We start from the raw sequence: 22588 nt of genomic DNA, 5'->3' as shown, positions 1-22588 counted from the left end.
TGAGCCAGAACCTGCTTAGAAGAGCCAATCAGCTCAAGCCCCCTTGCATCATGCTCTACCTGACAAGGCAGGGTAGGGCTTCATGGGCACTCATGCCAACCCAGCCAGCAGGGTGCCAGTGGGCACCCTGCTCTCTTGCCAGGTGCAGGAGGAAAAGGAACCCCAGTGTGTTACATCTGAGTGTGGGGGTGGGTGGGAATGCAGCACCCACCTTGCTGACTGTGGCACACGCAACCCAGGCTAGAAATCAACGGGGCTTTGCCTGTCTGTCAGGGAAGCTGGTGTGTGCTTTAGTGGAAGTGAATCCCCATCTGCTTGGGTGTTTAGGCACAGCCTGCGGGCCCTTGTCTGTCCCTTTTGTCGTTAGATTGACATCCGTCCCTGCTGCCGGTCCTCCTGGGTTTCCAGCCAGGCTGTGGGGGAAGATGCACCAGGGAAGGGTTTAATGCTTAAGCAGGCCTGGGGAGTTCTGTGGGGGAGGAAATGAAAAGGTAGGCATGGGAGGACCCTTCTCCAAGCCATGCAGGTTAAGCCTAAGGATAGGGTGAGGAGGGGAGCTGATGGGTACGATAGCTTGGGGGAGGGCTGACTTTCACAGGCAATGAGCTGGATCTGGCATAAAAGTGAAAGCGGCCTCTGACCGCCAGAAGCTGGGAGTGGCCCTGTTCTGTTCACCTGGCATTGGCTGCTGTGGGAAGACAGGGTACTGTGCTGGATGGACTGGTTGGTCTGACCCTGGGGGGCTGTTCTTAGGACAGGATATTCGTGGGGAATTCTGGGAAACCAATTAGAGAGGGAGGGAGAAAGTGGGGAAATAGCCCCATGTCTTGGGGGAGGGAAGGCTGCACCCAGCCATACTAGGCTGTAGCTGGCTTGTGGGGCTGGGGGGGATGTATTGAGCATTTTCTGTAAATCTGCACAGGCTTTGCTAGCTGTATATTCATGGAAATGTGTCCCTTGCTGAAACCAGGCAGCTCGCTTCAAAGGGCCCGGTGCTAAAGCAGATGAAGGGAGGGTGGCTGCAGCAAGCTATTCACTGCATTGAACGGAGCTGGCTTTTGCATGAGATTTGCATCACAGGCTGCACTTGTGTGTGGTCGTTCCAGGTCACAGGGCCCTTTTCCCAAGGCTTGGGGCGATAACCCTGGTGTTCCCGCTGGGTTCTGGCATGGCAGATGGCAGTCTACCTACTTAAACACCTCCTGACGGTTTCAGTTAGCACCACCTAGCTCTTATCAGTAGATCTCAAAGCACTTGGGAAAGGAGGTCAGTATCAGCATCCCCATTGTACGGATGGGGAAACTGAGGCACAGAGAGGGAACATGGTTTGCCTGAGGTCACCCAGCAGGCCAGGGGCTGAGCTGAGACTAGAGTCCAGGTTCTGAGTCCTCAGTCTCCAATCCATGGTTGTCACAGGATTCTCCCTCTCTTCTAAACGGCCACGCAGTTCTCAGTGAGTTGCTGCATCCCACCCTGGATGCTGTTTCTGGGTGTCCTTTGGCAGAAATGCCAGCCTAGAAATGCAAAGAATTATTAACAAACCTGGGACTGAAGCCTGGTTTTAGCAGTGACACAAAGTAAAAACTATCTGACCAGGGTACTTTTTTGAAACTGCTGCTTTTACACTTACTCCACTAAAATCAGAGCTCTCGGACGTGCCCTGGAGGGGCTGCCTGGTGGGCCAGCTACCCTCATTAGATATTCATTCAGCATAGCAGTCTCCTGCCATGTGGTTTTGCATATTTGCAAATCTACTCATGCCCCAAAAGGCCACTCAAGCTTATGTATCGGTCACTGCGCCAATTCCCCCTGGTGTGAAGAATAAATCATGCAGTTGGTATGTGGACAGTGCACAAGTGTCCTTTCAGTGACGGTCTGACGGTGCGGAGAGGAGGCAGCGCTGCATTCACTTGCTTCCCCAGGCCCCACCATTGAATGGACTTGGCCCTTGGCTGGCACACAGCAGCAACCACAAGTTGACTTTTGCCCTTGGCAGTTTGTTTCCTAGGGCACCCTGACTCTCAGCTGAGATGCTGCATGACATTAAAACAAAGCAAAGTTAAACCCAGCGACGGCCGCTGTTTTCATCGTGCTTGGAGACAACGGCATTGTAAGCAGGGCCTGCGGTGGATAGCGGACACCTGTCTCCACCATGGATTTGAGCTGTGTTTGTAATGAGTCAGTGGCATGGTTGGCTGGGGATGCGGTTAAGCCAGGGGCTGAAGTGTGCGAGACCTCAGCACCAGATTTGCATCTCATTAGAGTTTTTCCTCTTCCTCGTTGGTATGGCGCACGTGGGGCCAGATTGGGAGAGGTTGCTATTAGCCTCAGTCAGCTTAGCAAGGGAGGGGGTGGGGTCTCCATTATTTGGGGACTTGAAATGGGGAATGGAGGCTGCTTTCTCAACCACGTGACGGGGCGGCTGCTGGAATCACGGGGCGTGGCTCTCGGCAGCATGTCAGGCTACATCGAGCCTGGTCCCTCCTGGCCTTCAAATCTCTGAATCTAGGATCTACCTGAAAATCAAAGGCTCTGAATTGAGGCCGGAATGAAAAGCAGGGGTCGGGCTTGAGAGCTGAGCCCACCTCCAGCTCGATTTGCACCTGCCTCCATGCCCCCTGCCCTTACCCCACGCGAAGGGGAGCCTGGACCTTTCTGCTCAATGCTGGCTCACATGGTAATGAGAGTGGCAGAGGGGCTACCTTGCAAGGATCTGCTCCTCTCGAGGGAGTCCCCGGAGCTGGCCTGTAGTCGGAGCCCCCTCCAGCGGGGTCAGGGTGATTTTGTAGATACAGACTATTTTCCCGTTAGCTGCTTTCTTTATCTCAGCCCCATCTCCCAGTTCGGAGCCGCAGGGAGTCGTGGGGGGGACCCAGCATGCACCACACAGTCTTTGTCCCTGTGCATTCGAGGGTAGCAGGTCATGCCTTACCCACTACCAGCCCAGCATTGTCGAGGTGATGCCACTGGTCTCCATGGGGACAGGGGATGGGGTGGGGAGGGTGCTATGGCAACCAGCTGGCACAGGGGAGAAGGGAAGAGGAGTTGCCTAGCAACAGAGGAAGTGCCAGGATGTTCTGATCTAACCAGCCTTGATGTTTCGGGGGTGGGGGGTTAAGTGAAGGTGCCCATGCTGTCCTGGGGGTGGGGGTGGTGAGGATGAATTTTCTAATGTCTGCAAACAGCTTTGGCCAGCGGGGAGAAAGGGGGGGAGAAGCACTGGGAAGGGGGACACTGGGAGCTGAGAGCAGTGCCTTTGGGCAGAGGGGTTACCTGCCCCACTGGAGCAGCAGCCAGGCTGCGGTGCCCAGCTAGGGAGGGGCGCCCAGGGCCGAGATGTTGGCTGCAGGTCAGCGAGTCTCAGGCACTTGGGCTGGATTTATCCCAGGAGGAACTGGGGGCTTGTTTTACTCTTAGGAGGGCAGCTCCCCTCCCTTGGCCCAGGTTTCCGGCTGGTTGGCACCCGAGGTTCTGGAATGACTCCGGGCTCCGTCCCTCCCGCACACGCCCAGCTAAACTCCCGGCCTGTACCAGGGGGGTCGGCAGCTTGCTAGTCTACGGGACGTGGATGCATCGCCCGGCTGGGGGGCAGGGACCAGGACGGAACAGATGCCGCTCGCTGGCACCTGTCGGGTACTGCATTGTCACCAGGCCCCTGCTCGCACGCCCCCTTTTTAAACACCCGACTTTTACCTAGACACAAAGGGGATTGCTGCAGGGTTCTCCGGGTACCTTGGGCCCACCTCTGGCTCCAGCCCAATTAAACGGCTGCAGGTGCCATTTTCATCATGAGTTGCAACAACATCTCGGTATTTGTCGCCTCCAGAGTATTTGCTGTCTCCATTGGGGCCCGGTAGGTTGGTCAGTGGGTGGACTCTGCCCAGTCAAACATGGGAGCGTTTCTGCCCAGACCAGCCAACCGGTGTGCGTGTGTGTAACGCCCAGGCCTGCAATTGTGGACGGTCACTAGCAGCTGGCAGCATGCCAAGCCCTGTTTTTCTATTGCAGGGACTGTTTGTTGCAGCATCTGGCTTTGTAGCAAAGAGCCTCCCCCGCCCACCCCCATTCCTCCAGGCCCCCCGCTGCAGTTGGCCCCTTACGCCTCCACACCACCTGGGGTTGGCTGCAGCTGCTCCTCCCTGGCGAAAGCCCTAGGTCAGCCGCCTGCAGTGTCCAGCACTCCACTGACTCATCCCAGCTGGAGCCCCGGGCCCCTTCTGGGTTTTCCATAGCACAGGACAGGCCAGATTCACCCACCCAGGGGTGTTCAGGCCCCGCCAACGAAGGCTTTAGAAGCCCTAGCAGCAGCAGAGGGCAGGGATCGTGTTAACCACGCTTTCAGAAGGAACCAGCCAGGAGCAGGGGAAGTTGGCAAGAAAGAGAAATGAAGCGGCTGGAGGACGCAGTCCGGCTGGCCCTTAGCCAGCCCGTTTATTACAAATGTAGCGATCTATAATTTAATACAAAGCCTGAACCAGCCCGGCAATAAAGCCAGGCCCCGGGCATGGGAACCCTGTGTCCCCTGGTAGCCACGGGGGAAGGGGGGGGGGCGCTGCTTGTTGTCTGGGCAAAGGCATAGAGACATTTCAGGATAAGGCACCCCCGTGTGCAGTGCTGGGGGGGGGGGAAAGGGAAAGCAGCATGGCGGGGGGGGGGGGGCTTATTAGCTGGGGTCCAGCTGAGAGCCCTGAGATTATGCAGCCGAAGAGGCCTGAGCAATTGCCCAAGTGCCAGAGTTTCTGGCCAAAGTGTCTGAGGTTCGGCCGGTGGGGTGGGGTGGGGGTGGATGGCGGTCAGGGAGCATGAGCAAGGTGGATGGTGGTGTGATGTATGGGTGCCAGATGTACGGTTGCTGAGTGAGGTATAGAGCTGGGGGGGGTGTATACCCTGGCGTGGGGTGTGTGTACATTGGGGAGGGTGTACACAGTAGCGTGCGTGCGTGTGTGTGTGAACACGGGGGGTATATACACGGGGGGGTGTGGGGGTGCATTGGAGTGTGTGTGTGTGTGAACACGGGGGGTGTATACACGGGGGGGTGTGGGTGTGCATTGGAGTGTGTGTGTGTGTTGACACTGGGGGGTGTACACAGCGGCGAGTGTGCGCACACACTGGGCTGTCAGCCTGGGCAAGGCACCATGCGCAAGCCTGCCTCCCTGCCCGTGTGTCCCTGCACACGTCCCGGCTCCTTCCCCATCCCTCTAGCTGGGGCAGGTCTTGTTCCCGCCCTGGAAGTCCGGCCAGACCCTCAGCAGGTCCGTGGGCCCGTAGTGATGCACCAGCACCAGCCTGGAGAACCGGCACTTCTCGTACTCCAGCCAGAAGACGTTGAAGAGGCCCCAGGGGCTGTTGGTCACGCTGATGCCCAGCTTGTACAAACAGATCCCCAGGAACGCATCCTCCATGTTGATGACCCGGAGGGTCTGGGCCGCCCCGTACACCTTCTTGGCCAGGTCTCCAGAGAGCACGTAGCCAGCACCTCCGCAGTAGGGGGGGTAGGTGTTGTTGGGGTACACCTCCCGGGGCACGTACCACTTGTAGGCCTTGCTCCGCAGCGGCCCCGTGTTCCTGTAGATGTGCCCCGTCATGAAGTCCTTCTTGGGCGGCAGCTGGGGCTGCAGCAGCTGCCGGACGAGGAAGCCCACGTTGAGGAAGATGTCGCTGTCGGCCTTCATCACGTAACTGGCATTGGAGCAGTGCGTGCTCACCCACTCCATGCCCATCAGCGTCTTGAGGGTCAGGTTGTTGTAGGTGTCCAGGAAGTCCTGCTGGATGATGTCGCGATGCAGGGCGCTCTCCTCCTCCAGCAGCCGCTGCAGCGGGGAGCCGTAGCGCGGGTGGACCCCGGTCAGGAAGATCCGCACCATGGAGACCCCGGGCACGGCGCTCTCATTGCCCCAGGTCTGGCGGATGGCGTTCCTCACCGTGATGTCCTTGGGCTCTGTCACCACCAGCAGCACCAGGAAGGGCGCCCGATCCCGGCACTTGTCCGGCTCGTTCAGGAGGAAGCGGTAGTTGTAGGGGTAGACGACCTGCAGCGGGTGCCTGGTGGTCGCTGGCGGGCGGCTGGGCACGGGCACAGGCATGGAGTCCCCAGCTCTCTCCTCCTCTGTGCCTCGCCACTGGAAGGTGGGGCTGCCCTGGCGCTGCTCTGCAGAGACAGGCTCACCCCGGAGTGCGCCCAGGAACCCCAGCTGCAGGGTCCCAGGGGCGTCCTGGTGGATGATGACAACCAACAGGAAGAGGAAGGCGGAGAAACAGACCAAGAGCTGCTTGTGCAGGAAGCCAGCCCCCATGCTGGCAGAGATCTCAAGGACGGGACAGCCTCAGCGGGGCAGAGTCGGTGCCTCTTCTGCTTCGTTCCAGCGCAGACCTAGAGAGAGGGAGGCCCCAGCTGCATTAGAGCAAGAGCAGCCAGGAGGCACAGGGAGCAAGCCCAGCCTCCTGGGGCTGTGACCCTCTGCCAGGCGGGTCTGCTCTCGGATGGAAGACCGCCGTGTGCTGCAGGGGACAGGGTGCATGCCACTCAGTCAGCTGCCCCCAATGCCCCAGCCTGGCACTAGGGGGCGCTGAGCTGCAGGGACCGGGGGCTCAGTAGGGGGCTCTCTCCCCTGGCAGTCAGTACTGACCCCAGTGCCCCAGCCTGGCACTAGGGGGCGCTGAGCTGCAGGGACCGGGGGCTCAGTAGGGGGCTCTCTCCCCTGGCAGTCAGTACTGACCCCAGTGCCCCAGCCTGGCACTAGGGGGCGCTGTGCTGCAGGGACCAGGGGCTCAGTAGGGGGCTCTCTCCCCTGGCAGTCAGTACTGACCCCAGTGCCCCAGCCTGGCACTAGGGGGCGCTGTGCTGCAGGGACGGGGGCTCAGTAGGGGGCTCTCTCCCCTGGCAGTCAGTACTGACCCCAGTGCCCCAGCCTGGCACTAGGGGGCGCTGTGCTGCAGGGACGGGGGCTCAGTAGGGGGCTCTCTCCCCTGGCAGTCAGTACTGACCCCAGTGCCCCAGCCTGGCACTAGGGGGCGCTGTGCTGCAGGGACGGGGGCTCAGTAGGGGGCTCTCTCCCCTGGCAGTCAGTACTGACCCCAGTGCCCCAGACTGGCACTAGGGGGCGCTGTGCTGCAGGAAGTGGGGTGGGGGTTCAGTAGGGGGCGCTCTCCCCTCTGAATTGGCAGCTTATTTCTAAGTGGGTGAGACATTAGAAACAAGGTCCCCTGGCCCTTCTACCTGGCTTACGCTGCTAACACCTGCCTCATTCCGTTTTCCTTCCCTAAAGCCCCTTTGCAACTGCAGCAGGAGACACCGTCCGTCCATTATGTCCCCCAACACCCGCCATAAACTGCCGTGCGGTGTTGCCATTTGGCTGTTGCGCACACGGGCTGCTCCATCGGTGGCCGGTGAGCAGCGTTTCCTGTCTCTCCCACAGTGACCAACACCAACTCATACTCCGCACACGCCAGGGGCTGGAAAACACCCTGGGGGGTGGGGAGGCTCCTGGTCTCTGGGACGCAGGAGCTGGGAGAGACCAAGCTGGGATATTGTGAGACCAAACCAGCCAGCCCCATGCGCCCCTGGACAGGCTGCTCTTTGCAGCCAGCCCCCCTCCTCTGGTAGCTCCATGAGTCACACACACACACACCCCCGAACCCGCTGCCTCCAGCCGGCCCAGCATCCTGGAACTTTGATTCTCAGATTGCGAGAGATCTGGGAGTGGCAGGGCCACGCTTGGCCTGGTGAGTCCAGCAGCTTCTGGGCCTGTGCCCAGAGCAATCACAGGGAGCCTGGAGTGGAGATTAGCAGCAGGACACCTCAGCCAAGTGTAAACAGCTGGGTGGGGTGGGGAGTGGCCAGCGCTTGCCGGGCGGCTCTGCAGTTGAAGCCTGTTGGCTGATGTATTTAATCTTCTGTCTCCCCAAAGTTGCTTGGGAATGCAACAGGATCAAGGCAGTGGGGAGAAGTTGGGAGGTGGGATCCAGGATGTCTTGGTTTTTCTCCCAGCTCTGGGAGGGGAGTGGGGTCTAGCGGTTAGAGCAGGAGAGACTGGGAGCCAGGACTCCTGGGTTCTCTCCCAGCTCTGGGAGGGGAGTGGGGTCAAACGGTTAGAGCAGGAGGGGCTGGGAGCCTGGACTCCTGGGTTCTCTCCCTAGCTCTGCTGTTCACTAACTAGGTGAGCAGGGGTAAGTCCCTTCCCTTCTCTGAGTAACAGCCGTGTTAGTCTGTATTTGCAAAAAGAAAAGGAGGACTTGTGGCACCTCAGAGACCAATCAATTTATTTGAGCAGAAGCTTTCGTGAGCTACATTCATTTAATCAAACACCCATTTTTTCATGGTTTGTGTGTATAAAAACGTCTTCTGTATTTTCCACGGTATGCATCCGATGAAGTGAGCTGTAGCTCACAAAAGCTTCTGCTCAAATAAATTGATTGGTCTCTGAGGTGCCACAAGTCCTCCTTTTCTTCTTCCTTTCTCTGGGTCTGTTTGGCTAGCAGCCCAGTGGGGATGGCTCCTGTATGCCACGGGTATGCAAAGTGGCAGCTAGCTAGCCTGCCCGAGGCAGCCTGGAAGTAGAGATCTTCTCAGGGCAGGGGAAGGCAAACAAGGAGAGTCTCTGCCTCTCCCACTGGCCCCTCCCCGCCGGCTGCAGGGCGGCATTCCTGGGGCCCTGCGGTATTTCCTCCACGGGCTGGATGCCTTTGACAGCAGTGCTGTTCCAGCGCAAACTGGTTGTAAGAGCTGGTGCCAAGGGGAGCTGCCAGAGCCGGGAGCCCGTGGGAGTCCTGGCCCAGCAGAGGCTCCTGGGGGAAAGAAGTTCACAGCCCCATGAACCTGTCCCCCGCAAGGCCCTTGTGTACATTGGGTGTAAAGTGCTGTGCGGACAGAGGAAGGATGGGCCTGTGGTTGGGGCTCTAGCTTAGCACTTGGGAGACCGGTGGCAAGTCCCTGCTCTGCCATGGCATTCCTGGGTGACTCTGTGCCTCAGTTTCCACCTGTGTGTGATGCCCTGCCTCCCACGGGGTGTGTGTGTGTGTGTGTGAGGATCAAGGCACTGCAGATTTGACTCTGCTACTCAGCTGTTGAGGGGACGGACAGAGATTTCCCCTCTAGTGGCTGCTCTGCATACAGGATAACAGCCCACTACTGCCACTTGCTAACAGAGCTGCTGCTTTAGCACAATCCAGAGAGACTTGTGCTGTGGACTTGAGGTCACAGGGCTGAACCCCCCTGGAAATTATTAGAGTTATTTATTATATCACTAGGATGGTAGCACTGAAAGGCCGCAACCAAGATCCGGGCCCCGTCGTGCCAGGCGCTGCACAGATACAATGAGAGACAGTCTAAATAGACATGCGTGGGGACAGGAACCAGAGACAGTAAACAGGCCACAGTCACACAGCAGGGCAGTGCAGAGCTGGGGACACAACCCAGGAGTCCTGGTTCCCAGGTCCCCCCTGCTCTAACCACTAGACCCCACTCCCCTTCCAGAGCCAGGGAGAGAACCCAGGAGTCATAGAATCATAGAATCATAGAATATCAGGGTTGGAAGGGACCCCAGAAGGTCATCTAGTCCAACCCCCTGCTCGAAGCAGGACCAATTCCCAGTTAAATCATCCCAGCCAGGGCTTTGTCAAGCCTGACCTTAAAAACCTCTAAGGAAGGAGATTCTACCACCTCCCTAGGTAACGCATTCCAGTGTTTCACCACCCTCTTAGTGAAAAAGTTTTTCCTAATATCCAACCTAAACCTCCCCCACTGCAACTTGAGACCATTACTCCTCGTTCTGTCATCTGCTACCATTGAGAACAGTCTAGAGCCATCCTCTTTGGAACCCCCTTTCAGGTAGTTGAAAGCAGCTATCAAATCCCCCCTCATTCTTCTCTTCTGCAGGCTAAACAATCCCAGCTCCCTCAGCCTCTCCTCATAACTCATGTGTTCCAGTCCCCTAATCATTTTTGTTGCCCTGGAGGAGCAACTGGAGCAACTGAGGCTCCCCCTCCAGTGCCCCACCCACTCTGCCCCCTTCCTACCAAGCAGGTGTGTAGGAGGAAATCGATTTACCTCCCCACAGCAAAGAGGGGGCCTCCAGTCAGACTTGCCAGGGAACAAGGAATTTGGGGGTCAGGAGCTGGGAAAAGGGGGTGACAGGAAAGGGCCAGGCCTGTCCAGGTTGGGGGCTGGGTCCCCGCTGGCTGTAGGTTGGCTCATTCCCCGCTCTCCCCATAGTTGGCGTTGGCTGCTGGGCCTCTGGTGAGCCGGGGCCGCTGGGCAATGGAGGGGATGGCTGAGCGGGCTCGTGCCCAGGTACATGGCACCTCCTGGGAGAAGGGGATGCATCGAGATGGGTCTGTGGGTTTCCGGGTCTAGTGATGCTCACGAGTTTTTCTTTCTTATGGCTGAGCCCACCGGGGGCAGTCCCTGGGCACAGGCCAGGCCCTGGGCTGCAGGGGAATGCAGAGGGGAACACGTCTGCAGGATCAGGCCCAGCGCCTGCCCTCCCAGTGGCTCAGCCTGGGCCCCGTAGGGGTCAGGAGACCCTGGGCGCTCCAGAGCAGGTGCCGCAAAGGGGACATGGCAGCACCACAGCCAGCAGACAGGAAGATGGCAGAAAGAAGAAGCTGCTGCCGATTTGCCACCACGGCCAGAGGAACTGCTGCCCCACACACCTGCTTGGAACGCTGGGCAGGGTGAGGCCCTGCTTGCATTGCTGCTGCTGGAATCCTAGAAGGGACCTCAGGACATACCTAGTCCAAACCCCTGCTTAAAGCAGGACCAAACCCCAATTTTTGGCCCAGATCCCTAAATGGCCCCCTCAAGGATTGAACTCACAACCCTGGGTTTAGCAGGGCAATGCTCAAACCACTGAGCTACCCCTCCCCCTGGTGCCACCGTCAGTCGAAAGCCAAAGGCCTCCTGACGTAACGCGCAGACTGTTAAAACCAGGCCTGGGAAACGAGGGCAGCACGGGACCAGAACTCAATGGGCCCAAATTGGTGGGCTGAAAATGAGGCCTAAGGTGTGGCCAAAGTCATGGGAGAACGGGCTGCTCTGCCCCCGGCCCGCCTGGGGGTCTCACCATTGGACCTTCGCTGTCCTGATCCCAAGAGATGTGCTGAGCAGAGCAGGCCAGAGCAGGCGACCCAGAGGACACCTCCAGCTCTAGGCTGGATCCCAACCACCACCTGGCATATGAGCCCTTCCCACCCCTCGGGTGGCCTTTTCCTTCCGCACCTTCTAGTTCCCCTTTCCCACTGCTCTCCTTGGGCCTTTGGGTTGCTACGGGTCTTGTTCGATAGCGATTTTGCAACATTGCGGTGAGCCCGTGACCGCAAAGATTCAGATAAAGCACCACCCAAAGCAGCCTGACACAGATCTGTGTTTGCTAGGTCTTGGCACGGCTGCCCAGCCCGTGTGCCAGGCTGGTGTTTATCCAGTAATGAGGTGACAAGGAAAAGTTAACTTCAAAGACAATGAACACTGCGGTTCCTGTTCCTTCTTCCCCCTCTGGCTTGTGGTTCTCTGATTTTGTCATCTAGGAACCGCAGCAACACCTGCTCCAGCCCCGCTCAGCCCGTCTCTGTCCTCCAACCAGGCCAGGCTTTAATACCACCCCAGAAGGTCCAAGAGCGGGGCTTTAAACCCCTCCCCAGCTGGGGGCCCAGGGACCCAGGGCTGTTGTTCAAATGAAAACCTTACTTAATACTCTACATTTCAAATGCTTTAACCACCCCTCCCCCCGGCTCCCCCCCACCAGCTTTTCGGTATTGTTAATAAAAGGCTCCAAGGCTCTTTGCTGGTGGGTTTGCCATGTGCTGAGCAGAGTCTCCAGCTCCCAAACCCCACCCCCCCTTGGTTTAATGTTGGACAGTTCCAGGGTCGCGTTAACACCTCTGGCTCTTAGGGTCCATTTAGCCCAGCTCAGTTAATCCCCCAGACCCAGCGCTGGCTGCTGGGCACAACCCGTTGGGACTGGACTAAGGGGCAGGTTTTGATCAGGACGGGTGATGGGCCAGGGCCAGGCCTGGGGTGTTTTCTCCCTCCCTCAGGCGCTTTACCGCGATCTCAAAGCTTTGCTCTAGCTCCACATGAGCTAGACACGGGGATCTGGGTGAGATTGTCAGGCCTGGGCTATGCAGGGGCAGGGGCAGGGGCAGGGTAGGGGCAGGGTTTGGGGGAAGAACCGCCGCCCTCCAGCTGAGAGACATGAACCAGGGGAGAGTTACCCCAACCCAGACACGAGGAGGGCACTGCAGACGGGAGGAGGTGGCCCTGGTGCTTGGACGGGGAGATGGTGCTAAAGGACAGTGAGGGGACTGGGGAGAGAAGGCCCCTGAGGGCAGGGTGAGGCCCAGGCTGGCATCAAGGCCCCGGTTGCATTGCACAGACACACGGCCAGAGACAGCCCCCACCCCAAGGAGCTCACTCTAGCTCCATGTCACAGAGCCCCAGCGAAAGGCAGGTTCGGGTCCTGGGCCAGCTACGCAGGCAAAGCTTGTCCTTGAGGTGTCACTTCCCAGCTATAAACCGGGATAACGGAGCTACCCTGCCAGGTGTTACACTTGCGATAAAGGGACGCTGTTGGCAACAGGCTGCTCTGATTGCCCCGGGTGTTGGCTGCTGAGCAGCTGTTCCACACCCAGGAACCGGAGCAGTAAAAATCTTTCTAGAACTCTGGGAGTGCCCAGCTCCACGCACCAGCTTCCCCAGTTTAGAAAGCCTCTTCCCTTTCCCGCTGGGAAGCAAGGGCAGGGGGCGGGATGGCAGGATTGCAGGGGGGTGAGATCCGTTTAGAGGCATTCACGCAGGGAGCCATTAGCAGCAGAGGGGTCGGCGTTTAGGAGTAATAGACAGGAGTCAACATTTGCTTTACTAACAGGAAGGCAGCTATGGCAGGCTGCTGAGAGCAGCGGGCTACCCCCAGCTCTGGGATGAGAGTGGGGTCTAGAGGTTAGAGTGGGGGGTTGGGAGCCAGGACTCCTGGGTTCTATCCATAGCTCCGGGAGGTGAGTGGGGTCTAGTGGTCAGAGCACAGTCAGGGTTTCTATTACCTTGTGCAAATTCCTCCCTCGCTCCATGCCTCAGTTTCCCCTCTCTGTAAAAGGGGTGGGAGGATGGTCCTGCCTCTGTGAAGTGCTTTGAATTCCGTGGATGGAAAGCACCAATGGCTCTTATCGCCTGTGGTGGGCTCAATACCGTAGAGTCACTAATGGCAGGTACTTACCAGGTGGCCCTTGGGGGTGGACTATTCCTCCATTTCACACAGGGGCCCCAAAGCGGCTCTGTGGCTCACCCACAGTCCGACAGGGAACTGAACCCAGGGCCAGCCCAGTGCTCTAACCACTGAGCTCTCTACCCCCTCACCTACGTGGGGGGTGCAGGAGGGAGACTGGAATGAGCCGTGGGGCGTGGGCTGATGGGAGCAAAGGTGACAGCGGAAGCTGGAGCCAGGTCATCTGAGCTGAGCGAAAGGGCGTGGGACAAAGAATGCAGGGCTGGGGGGAATCTGGTTAGAGCACATTTCGGCTGACTAATAACCTGAAAATGTGATTCCCCCTGCACCCCTGGGAAGGACCGGGGCCTGCTGCACCCCAACAGGGAGGGGGAAAGGATCCAACCAGGGAATTGATCGTCTCTTTGAGGGAAGGGCCAGGGACCCTGCTTCTCCCTAATAGCTGGGGAATCGTCCCTCAGAAGGGTCAAGGGCCCCATCTCTGGGGCTAGTTAAAGCCCTGCTAGGATAGGACCAGAGGGGTGTGTGTGTGTGGGGGGGGGAGGGGGGGTTCATATCAGTTACATTCAGCCCCATCAAACCAAGCCGCAGGGAGCGGGCTAGAGACTGGGCCCGATCCTGGAAGCCCTGACAGGCGTGTGCAGCATTACTAGGGTGACTGGCCATCCCGCTATGATTGGGACCATCTAGTATTAGGGGCTTTGGCTTCTATACGCAACTATTCCCGAACACCCATCCCCCCCCAAAAAAAGTGTCCCGATTTTGCACCCTTGTTATCTGGTCACCCCGAGCGTTACGCCCATGGGTCAGCCCCAGCTCAGGCCATCAGGGGAGCAGGAATGTGGCCGGCAGCTAAAACTCCCAGCGAGGCTTCAGACTCGGCAACAGGATTTTCCGGTTTTCCGTGCAAGCCTCAATGCAGAGTCATGTCGCAAATGTACCAGATGGGAATGTGAGGATGTGTGAGTGGAAGGGCTGGGCTGGGACTCAGGAGACCAGAGTTCAGTTCCTGCCTCTGTGTCCCTGTGGCACCTGGCATGAGTTATTGCCACGCTCTGTGCCTCAGTTTCCTCCCACCCCTTGTGCAGTTAGACTGTCAGATCTTTGGGGCCGGGATTGTCTCTCACTCTGTGTATGTGCAGCCTCGGGGCCCTGATCTCGGTCAGGGTCTGTGCAGCACCTGACACAACAGGGCCCTGATCTCAGTCAGGGTCTGGGCCGCACCCGGCACAATGGGGCCCTGTCACGGAGTCCCTGGGCGATGCTCTGGAACTGCTCCCTATGAAGCCAGGCAGGACTCGGGTGAAGTCTCCTCTCTGGGAGCAGACTGTCTGCAGGGCAAGAAGCTCACACAGCTTCCACCTTCCTGGGTCTGACCTCGGAGCATTCAGCCCCCCGTGTGCTTCCCACAGTGAGTCCACCCAGGCGGGGTCCTGGGGAAGCCAGAGGGTCCTGCCCCACAACTCCACAGTCAGACAGGACTCTCAGCCAGCCAGTAACACAGAGGTTTATAAGACGACAGGAACATGGTCTAAACCAGAGCTTGTAGGTGCAGAGAACAGGACCCCTCAGCCGGGTCCATTTTGGGGGGCAGTGAGCCAGACAACCACGTCTGCCCTTCACTCCTCGTCCCCAGCCAGCCCCAAACTGAAAAACTCTCCAGCCCCTCCTCCCTTGGGCTTTGTCCCTTTCCCGGGCCAGGAGGGCACCAGATTCCTTTGTTCGCCAACCCTTTAGCTCTCACCTTGCAGGGGGGAAGGGGGGGAAGAAATTCTGCTCTTACCCTCTTCACCTAGGGCTTGCTCTAGAGGAACACTTTCCTGAGCAACAACAGACTCTTTCTGGGTCTCCCTTACATCCAGAATCACCTCTGGCCCATCCGGCGGATTCCTACACAATCCCCTTTCAGGCAAACTTACAGACTTCCTAGATAAAAGGTCAGAAGCATTCTCCTTCCCTTTGCCACACACATAAGTTCAGGAATCTTTTCCTTCTTATTACAGGTTTCCACACCCTCAATAGGTAACACGATCAAATCACCTTCATGCTCTCCTTGTGCCCTGGCTAGGATCTCACCCTGATTAGACAGAGTTGCGACACCCTTTCCCAACCACACACTAGCAACAGGCAAAATACAAGCACCAGAATTGTCTGGTCTCGGGGATTTTACATAGACACTAACTGGATGCGACCTAGTTACAGGGCTATTCTCCCGAGCAGACACAAACTTAGGACCCTTCCCCTCCTGGGCTTTAGCTGAATCCAGAACCAGCTCTGAGACAACTGCACGACCCTCAACCATCACAGGCTGAAAGGCCCCTTCTCTCGCTCCACAGACAAAGAAGAGCCGGACACACTTTCTCCTTTCCCAGACCCACAGCTTGGGATCTCATTCCCCTGGTCCCAGCACACAAGGCTGGTCACGGACAACTGCTTGGAGACCAGGGTAGCTCCCTCCATACGCAAGTCAATATCCCTGACAGACACAGGCACGTTTCCTTCACTGTCCCATTTCTCCACCCAGCTAACAGGTAAGGTCCAGGGACACTCATCTTCCACTCTCCTCGCCTTCCCACCCTGCTGACTAGACACAGCCATCAGCTCACAAGGCTGCCTAGGCTCATCCAAACTTTCCTTACCCAGCACCTTGCCACTTCCCACAGATCCCCTGCCCTGCCTGTGTCTCCCCCCACTCAGCTGGGGTCTCAGCTCCCACTGTGCTCAGCACTGCCCTGGCTGTCCCAGTGGGGGTAGGCAGCGAGCTCGCTGCTTTCCTCACTGCATCAGAGCCAGAGTGAGCCCCCTCTCCGGTGTGCAAGGGGGCGGGGAGCATCTCTCTGTCCCACCCAGCCCCAGGGGTCTGATTACAGGCAGGCAGGTAGCCTGAGCCTAGTGGCTCCTCCCCACTGCCAGCCAGGTCACCTGCATTTTCACTGACCATTTCCCTCTCCACCGATTGGTTCCCTGGATTCAAATTCAAACCCTTGGGAGTTACAGGAGCAGGGCCTGGATCCTGTCCCAAAGAGAGACAGTCACCCCACAACAGAGTCTCGCAGCTGGTGTCCTGGAGCACCCCAACGGCCAGCCAGACCCACCCCTCCTGAGTCTGCACAGGGATCTGGGCCATAGGCAGGGCGAGGGGCTTCGTCCCTGAGACCCTCACCCAGCTCACACAGCCCCTCAGCATCTGAGGCTGCACCCCCCAGGGCCTGACACCAGTTCTCTCTGTCCCAGGGTCTCGCCACCCCAGGAATGTCTCCCCATTGACCATCCCCTTCCGCTCCCACTGGGGGTCCGAGGGGCCTGGCCCCAGGAAACTCCACACAGACATATCGGTTGGGGTCAGGAGTGGGAACCTGTCCACCTCCCCACCCATCTGGCTGACGGAGTCTGTGGCCTTGGGACCCAGCAAGGGAGCTAGACACCGGGGCTTTTCCGCAGGGTCCCCCTGGTTCAAATCTCCAGCCTGCTCAAAGGCAGTGAGGTGGCATCCACATGCCCCCGTCCTTAACCAGGGGCAGCAATTTACTCTCGAGGTTCCCTGTGGAACTGACCCCCCGGGGTCTATCCCCACTCACCCCGGGGAGGTCCCCTAGGCCTCTCCACCCCACCACCGCCAGTTCATGCTGCTGCTGCTTCTGCAGCTCTTTCTCGGGCTCTCGCTGTCTCTCACGGTCCTCTTGCTCTCTCGGACTCAGCTCCAATCCCGTCCATCTTCGATCCCCGAATGGGGAACCCGATCGTGAAGACCCTCGTCTCGTTGGGGACAGGAGTCTTGGGGATGCCTGGCTCCCGCTCCAGCTGCTCCCAGATCCTGCTATAGCCCCATTTGGGGTCAGGAATCTGTTCCTTAGAGCGGTCATCCTCCTCCAGCTGCACGATGAACTGTGCCTTGGTGAACTTTCCAATGCGCAACCCTCTCTTCCTGCACAGGGTTACAATGTCCTTCCAGGCCGTCACTCCGCTCTTCCCAAGTTGTTGTGGACTCACAGGCCCGTGTGCTCTCAGCTCCCCACGGTTTCCAGGGAGAACCCCTAGTGTGCCAGCCCTTCTCGAGGTCACCCCCTCTTTGCCAGGGTCGAGCTGCAGACTCCTCCGCCCCTTGGACCGCTCGCTGCAATCCCCAGGGGACCCTGTTACTGCAAAAGTCCTTCTCTCTCCCCGGGCCAAGCTGAAGGCTCCTCCGCCCCTGAGACTGCCCCTGAGACTGCTCCCCGCAGTCCCCAGGGGGACCCCATTACTGCACAGTCCTTCTCGCTGGTCACACACTCGCAGGGGTTAACCGCCCCCCGAAACCGCTCCTCTCTGAGCCTTCAGCACGCCTGGTCCTCGGCGATCCCCCTTCGTTTTACTGCTCCCCAGTCACTTACTGCAGGAAGCGCCGTCCGTGGGGTGCAGTACATCCCCCCTCTGCCACCAGTTGTCACGGGGTCCCGGGGCGATGCTCTGGAACTGCTCCCCATGAAGCCAGTCAGGACTCTGGGGAAGTCTCCTCTCTGGGAGCAGCCTGTCTGCAGGACACACAGCTCCCCCGGCTTCCACCTTCCTGGGTCTGACCTCGGAGCATTCAGCCTCCTCTGCCCCTCCCTGCGCTTCCCACAGCGAGTCCGCTCAGGCAGGGTCCTGGGGAAGCCAGAGGGTCCTGCCCCCCAACTCCGCAGTCAGACGGGACTCTCAGCCAGCCAGTAAAACAGGTGGTTTATTAGACGACAGGAACATGGTCTAACACAGAGCTTGTAGGTGCAGAGAACAGGACCCCTCAGCTGGGTCCATTTTGGGGGGCAGTGAGCCAGACAACCCCGTCTGCCCTTCACTCCATGTCCCAGCCAGCCCCAAACTGAAACTCCCTCCAGCCCCTCCTCCTCTGGGCTTTGTTCCTTTCCCGGGCCAGGAGGTCACTGGTTCCTTTGTTCTCCAACCCTTTAGCTCTCACCTCGCAGGGGGGAAGGGCCCAGGCCATCGGTTGCCAGGAAACAGGGTGTTGGCCATTCTCTGTGTCCAGACCCCTGCACACACCTGCCCTCTAGGGCTCTGCAATGATCATACACCCTTGCCCCACCCTCTAGATACTTAAGAACTGCCTAGGGGAAACTGAGGCACCCCCACACTATTCAGAGGAAACATCAAGAACAGTCCCGCTTGGCACAGGCCCTGATCTTGGTCAGGGTCTGGGCCACGCCCGGCACAACGGGGCTCTGATTTCAGCCAGTGACTACTGTAATATAGGCAATACTGAGCCCTTTTCCAAGTCCCGTTTGAAGCTGGCCGGGGCCGTGAGAAGTGTGCAGGGAAGGAATCACAAGCAGTACCAAAAAACAGCCAGTGTGCAATTCAAACCTAACCCTTCTTCAGCCAGACCTCAGTGAGCCCAGCCTGCCCCGGGAGCTACTCTAACCCCATCCCACAGCCCCCCTGGAAGGATAGTTCCCATGAGACACCCCCCGCTCCCGAAGCCATCTGCCTGGTCTCTGCAGACACCCCACAGCAGGGACTCTCCCTCCAAGCACTTTCCCATTCAGAATTGCAGATCCAAGGCAACTCACCTCCAGGGATCTACATGGGCTTGTTGGTTAGATGCCCCCTCTCCCCGCCCCCAGCAACAAGGCCCTGATCCACCCAGTGCTTGTGGGGCAACTGGCAGCGTGGGAGGGCCAGGGTTAAAACCAGGGAGCACTGCACACAGAGCGTCTGAACAGAACCCAAGAGCCCAGGAGTGCGTGGGGGGTTGCTCCTGACCCGTTGGTCAGCGTTCCACCGCGCTGGCTGGGCCCAGCAATTCCTCCGGCTGGACGAGCCTAACATCAGCCACACCATCAGAGGCTCGTTCACCTGCACAATCACCAATGTCATTATGCAAGGTAACCTATTTCCCCTTGTTTTTTCCTCCCCCCCTCCCCCCAGACATTCTTGTTAAACGCTGGATTTGTGCTGGAAATGGCCCACCTTGATTATCATACACATTGTAAGGAGAGTGGTCACTTTAGATAAGCTATTACCAGCAGGAGAGTGGGGTGAGGGGAGGTATTTTTTCATGCTTTGTGTGTATAAAAATATCTTCTACACTTTCCACAGTATGCATCCGATGAAGTGAGCTGTAGCTCACAAAAGCTTCTGCTCAAATAAATTGGTTAGTCTCTAGGGTGCCACAAGTCCTCCTGTTCTTTTTGCGAATACAGACCAACACGGCTGTTACTCTGAAAGCTCTCTCTACAGCGGCCTTCCTCATTTGTCCTTGTAACCCGCTTTCTTTCTAATGGTTCTTCCTTCCTTTCATACAGCTTGCTTCTTTCTTTCTTTCTTTCTTTCTTTCTTTCTTTCTTTCTTTCTTTCTTTCTTTCTTTCTTTCTTTCTTTCTTTCTTTCTTTCACATTCATCCATTAACCGTTTCCTTTTCTCTTTCCGTTCTTTCTAGCCATTTCTCTCTCTCTCCCCCACCTCTTTCCTTCACCGTCCTCCCAGCATCTGCCGCTCACCTGTGGGCCGTGCGGTGCCGCCCGTCTGAGCCCTGCTCGTCTCTTCCTCCTGTCCTGGCCCCATCCTGGCACAATTTATTCCACGCGCCCTGGGTGCGGGGGAAAGATTGCACAAGGTGTCTGACGACAAAGTCACACACCCTCTCCACAAATTTCCTGCTTCCCTCCCTTTCCCTGGGCAGGTCCCTGCTGCCCCGCTCCTTGGGGGCAGGGGATGGAGGTGGCTGGCTGGGCACCACACCTTTTACTTTAATACATATTGTAACAGGGTGGGATGGGCCAGCTATTTTCCCTGACGTCAAGGCCCTGCTGTCACCTGGCCCCAGGTAACCAGGATCTGGGCCCCTCCCGGATGTGGGGTCTGGGTCTTGTCTGCCCCAGGGGACCTTCCCCCGTCCCAGTCATGGCCAGGTGCTGGGGGTTGGTGATCAGGGCTGAGGATCAAGCACCTGCCCCTGCACCGGGAATAAGCGGCAGGATCCAGCACCTGTCGGTCCCTGGGCCGCCCCCTTGCAGCCCTGGGGCCTGATCCTCCCCCCACCAGCCCTGGGCCTGATCCTTCCCCCACAGACAGCCCTGTCTGTTCTTGTCATAACCCCGTTGATTGCCCAGTGTCCCTTCAGCATCCCAGTGGGGTCCCCAGGCAGCGTTGGGGCTGCTCTCCCCTCCCTGGGTTTTCACCGGCTCTGGCAAGGACCACAGCGTCAGAGGTCGGAGCCAGTGCAGGGCTTGGGGAGCCAGGAGGGGCTCTTCCCTGGGGAGATTTGCATTTGGGTCTCAGGTGGAGGGCATGGCCCTGGCTGGGTCAGGGACGGCGATGCGGGAGCTGGGCTCCATCCCAGAGGTAGCTGCATTTCAGCACTGGGTATGTGAGCCCTGTAGGCTGCCCCTTTGCTCCTTTCAGGCTGGAATCTGACTCCTCCAGCCCCACCCCAAGCCAGGGGCTACAGTACGGACCTGAAGGTAGCAGTCCGCGAACACTTCCTCCCAGAGACAGGGCTAGAACCCCGGAGTCCTGGCTCCCAGCCCCCCTCTGCTCTAAGCCACTAGACCCCACTCCCCTCCCAGAGAAGGGAGAGAATCCAGGAGTCCTGGATCTCACCTACCCCGCTTTAACCACCAGGCATCACTACCTCCTTGTCCTGAGTCGCCTCGCCACCCTTTCGACTCATCTCGGCTCCAGCAGGGGAACATGCCATGTTCCCAGTTGCTAACAGTGATGTCCGCGGCGCGGCCCCGCCCCGTGCACCATAGGTCCTGGCACTGGATTGAACCCCCAGGCAGCAGGATGCACTGGCCCCATGGGGTGGCAAATACTCCCACACCCAGCACCCGGGGAAAAGCTGCTCAAGGCCAGGTTACAGCTCCTGGGCTCTCAGCCAAACACAGCCCGAGGCCCTCAGGGACCTGACCGCACACACCACTCGCTCCAGCCATCCCAGGGCGGGACAAGTAGGTAAGGGCCAAAGAGCAAGCTGCACAGAGGTCGCCCCCAGCAGTAAGATGTAGCCACCTCTGGGGTAGGGTGGGGCCAGAGGGCGCATCCTGGCTGTGGGCTGCGGCCATTCTCGGGCAGAGCCCAGCGCATTGTGGGAGCTGTCCAGACGTAAGCAACACCTGCTAATTGCAGGCCAGGTCGGCTCACCCACTTCCTGGCTTCGGCAGCTGTGGGCAAAGGCCCAAGATTATTTAATGGAACGATGCAAAACTTCCTTCTTGCGTTCCCAGGAGTATCCTGGTGCCCGGCTGGCATACGGCCAGGATCCCAGAGCAAGCATCCCGGCACTGAACCTGCCTGGCGACAGCGCCCCCTGCTGGCTGAACCCCGCCCCGCTCCCTGCAGCACAGCGCCCCCTAGCAGGGGCAGTGGCATCTCCTGGGTTCCAGCCAGTTTGGAGCTGAGTTGCTGGCGGCTGAGCCCGGCCCCCCAGTTCTCGCGCACCCGCAGCCATCCCTGCCCAGCCCAGCTGCCCCAGGCCGGGCGGGCGCCGAGGCCTCCCCCCGCCGGGGCTCGTTGTTCGAGGGAGCGGCGTGACAGGGTGAGGAGCCCAGTCTGGCCTGTGGCAGAGAACAAGCCAGGCAGGAACCAAACCCCCAGCCCTGCTCCAAGCCAGAACCGTGAATGCCCCCACCTCTCGCCCAGACCCCACCTGCTGCCCTTTCCACCCTGGGGTGGCCCCGTCTCCCCTGCACCTGGAGTCCAGGGCAGCACCAGCCTGGGCAGGGGGACAGCAGCCTTTCCCACCCACCATGCCCCGCTGATGGGGCCCTCGCTCCCGGGCGGCACTCCAGCTCCGCTAGGGGGGGCAGGGGGCTGCTCTAAGAGTGCTTTAGTGATGCTCACAGCCCCCACATCCCCTGGGGCCTGAGCCCCCTAAACCTGGGGGGGGGCTAATGCAGAGCAGTGTGGGGGGCCAGTGCTCAGGACCCCATTGGGAGTTGAGGGACCTCTCCCAAACTGGGATTGGGTGAATCTCCCTTGCTCCCCTGAGCCATGCCTGCAGCAGCCTCTGGGCTGACTGTCCTGCTGGGCCTAGCCCATGTCCGTCCGAGCTCACCCTCTCCCCTGCCATCCCTCCAGCACCCGCACCCCAGGGACACGGGGAGGGGTAAACGGGCCCCGGAAGAGAGCTGCCTGGCCTGAGGTGCCCCAGGAACCGGTGCCCTGTGATGCTGAGGGCAGTGTGTGTGTGTGTGGGGTTGGGGGCTGGCCCAGGGGGGAGCCAAAACCAAGCTGCACCCGCAACACACCAGCGCCATAAGCTGAAAGAACCAGGCGGCAAATCGAGCCCCGCTCCCTCCCTTTCGCCCGTGAGCCGAAGGGTTAAAACCCTGCGAAGGGGACACAGGTTGGGAGAGGTACTTAGACCCACGCGCTCCTGTTCAAGTAATCACGGATTT

At 58.9% G+C, this 22588-nt stretch overlaps 1 protein-coding gene across 2 annotated transcripts; it reads right to left on the bottom strand.

The window, feature by feature from the left end:
- Positions 1 to 4449: 4449 nt before the first annotated feature.
- LOC140900722 (beta-1,3-galactosyltransferase 1) lies at positions 4450 to 19755 on the bottom strand. 2 transcript variants are annotated; one of them, XM_073318421.2, is made up of 2 exons: positions 19688 to 19755; positions 4450 to 6370 (listed from the first exon to the last, which is right to left on the bottom strand). In XM_073318421.2, exon 2 carries the CDS (start codon positions 6291 to 6293, stop codon positions 5199 to 5201), a length of 1095 nt encoding a protein of 364 aa, XP_073174522.1. In that variant the 5' UTR covers positions 6294 to 6370; positions 19688 to 19755; the 3' UTR covers positions 4450 to 5198. The 2 variants fall into 2 exon arrangements, with proteins under 2 accessions (XP_073174522.1, XP_073174524.1); XM_073318423.2 differs by lacking the exon at positions 19688 to 19755 and adding an exon at positions 16793 to 17721.
- Positions 19756 to 22588: the final 2833 nt, after the last annotated feature.

Source organism: Lepidochelys kempii, chromosome 20, assembly GCF_965140285.1.
Source record: "Lepidochelys kempii isolate rLepKem1 chromosome 20, rLepKem1.hap1, whole genome shotgun sequence".
NCBI classification, from domain to species: Eukaryota; Metazoa; Chordata; order Testudines; family Cheloniidae; genus Lepidochelys; species Lepidochelys kempii.
The sequence above is the reverse complement of the archived record's forward strand: the minus strand, read 5'-3'. Positions and strand labels throughout refer to the sequence as shown.

Excerpts from the sequence above, each read along its gene's own strand:
- LOC140900722 (XM_073318421.2), bottom strand. The coding sequence starts at position 6,293 with ATGGGGGCTGGCTTCCTGCACAAGCAGCTCTTGGTCTGTTTCTCCGCC.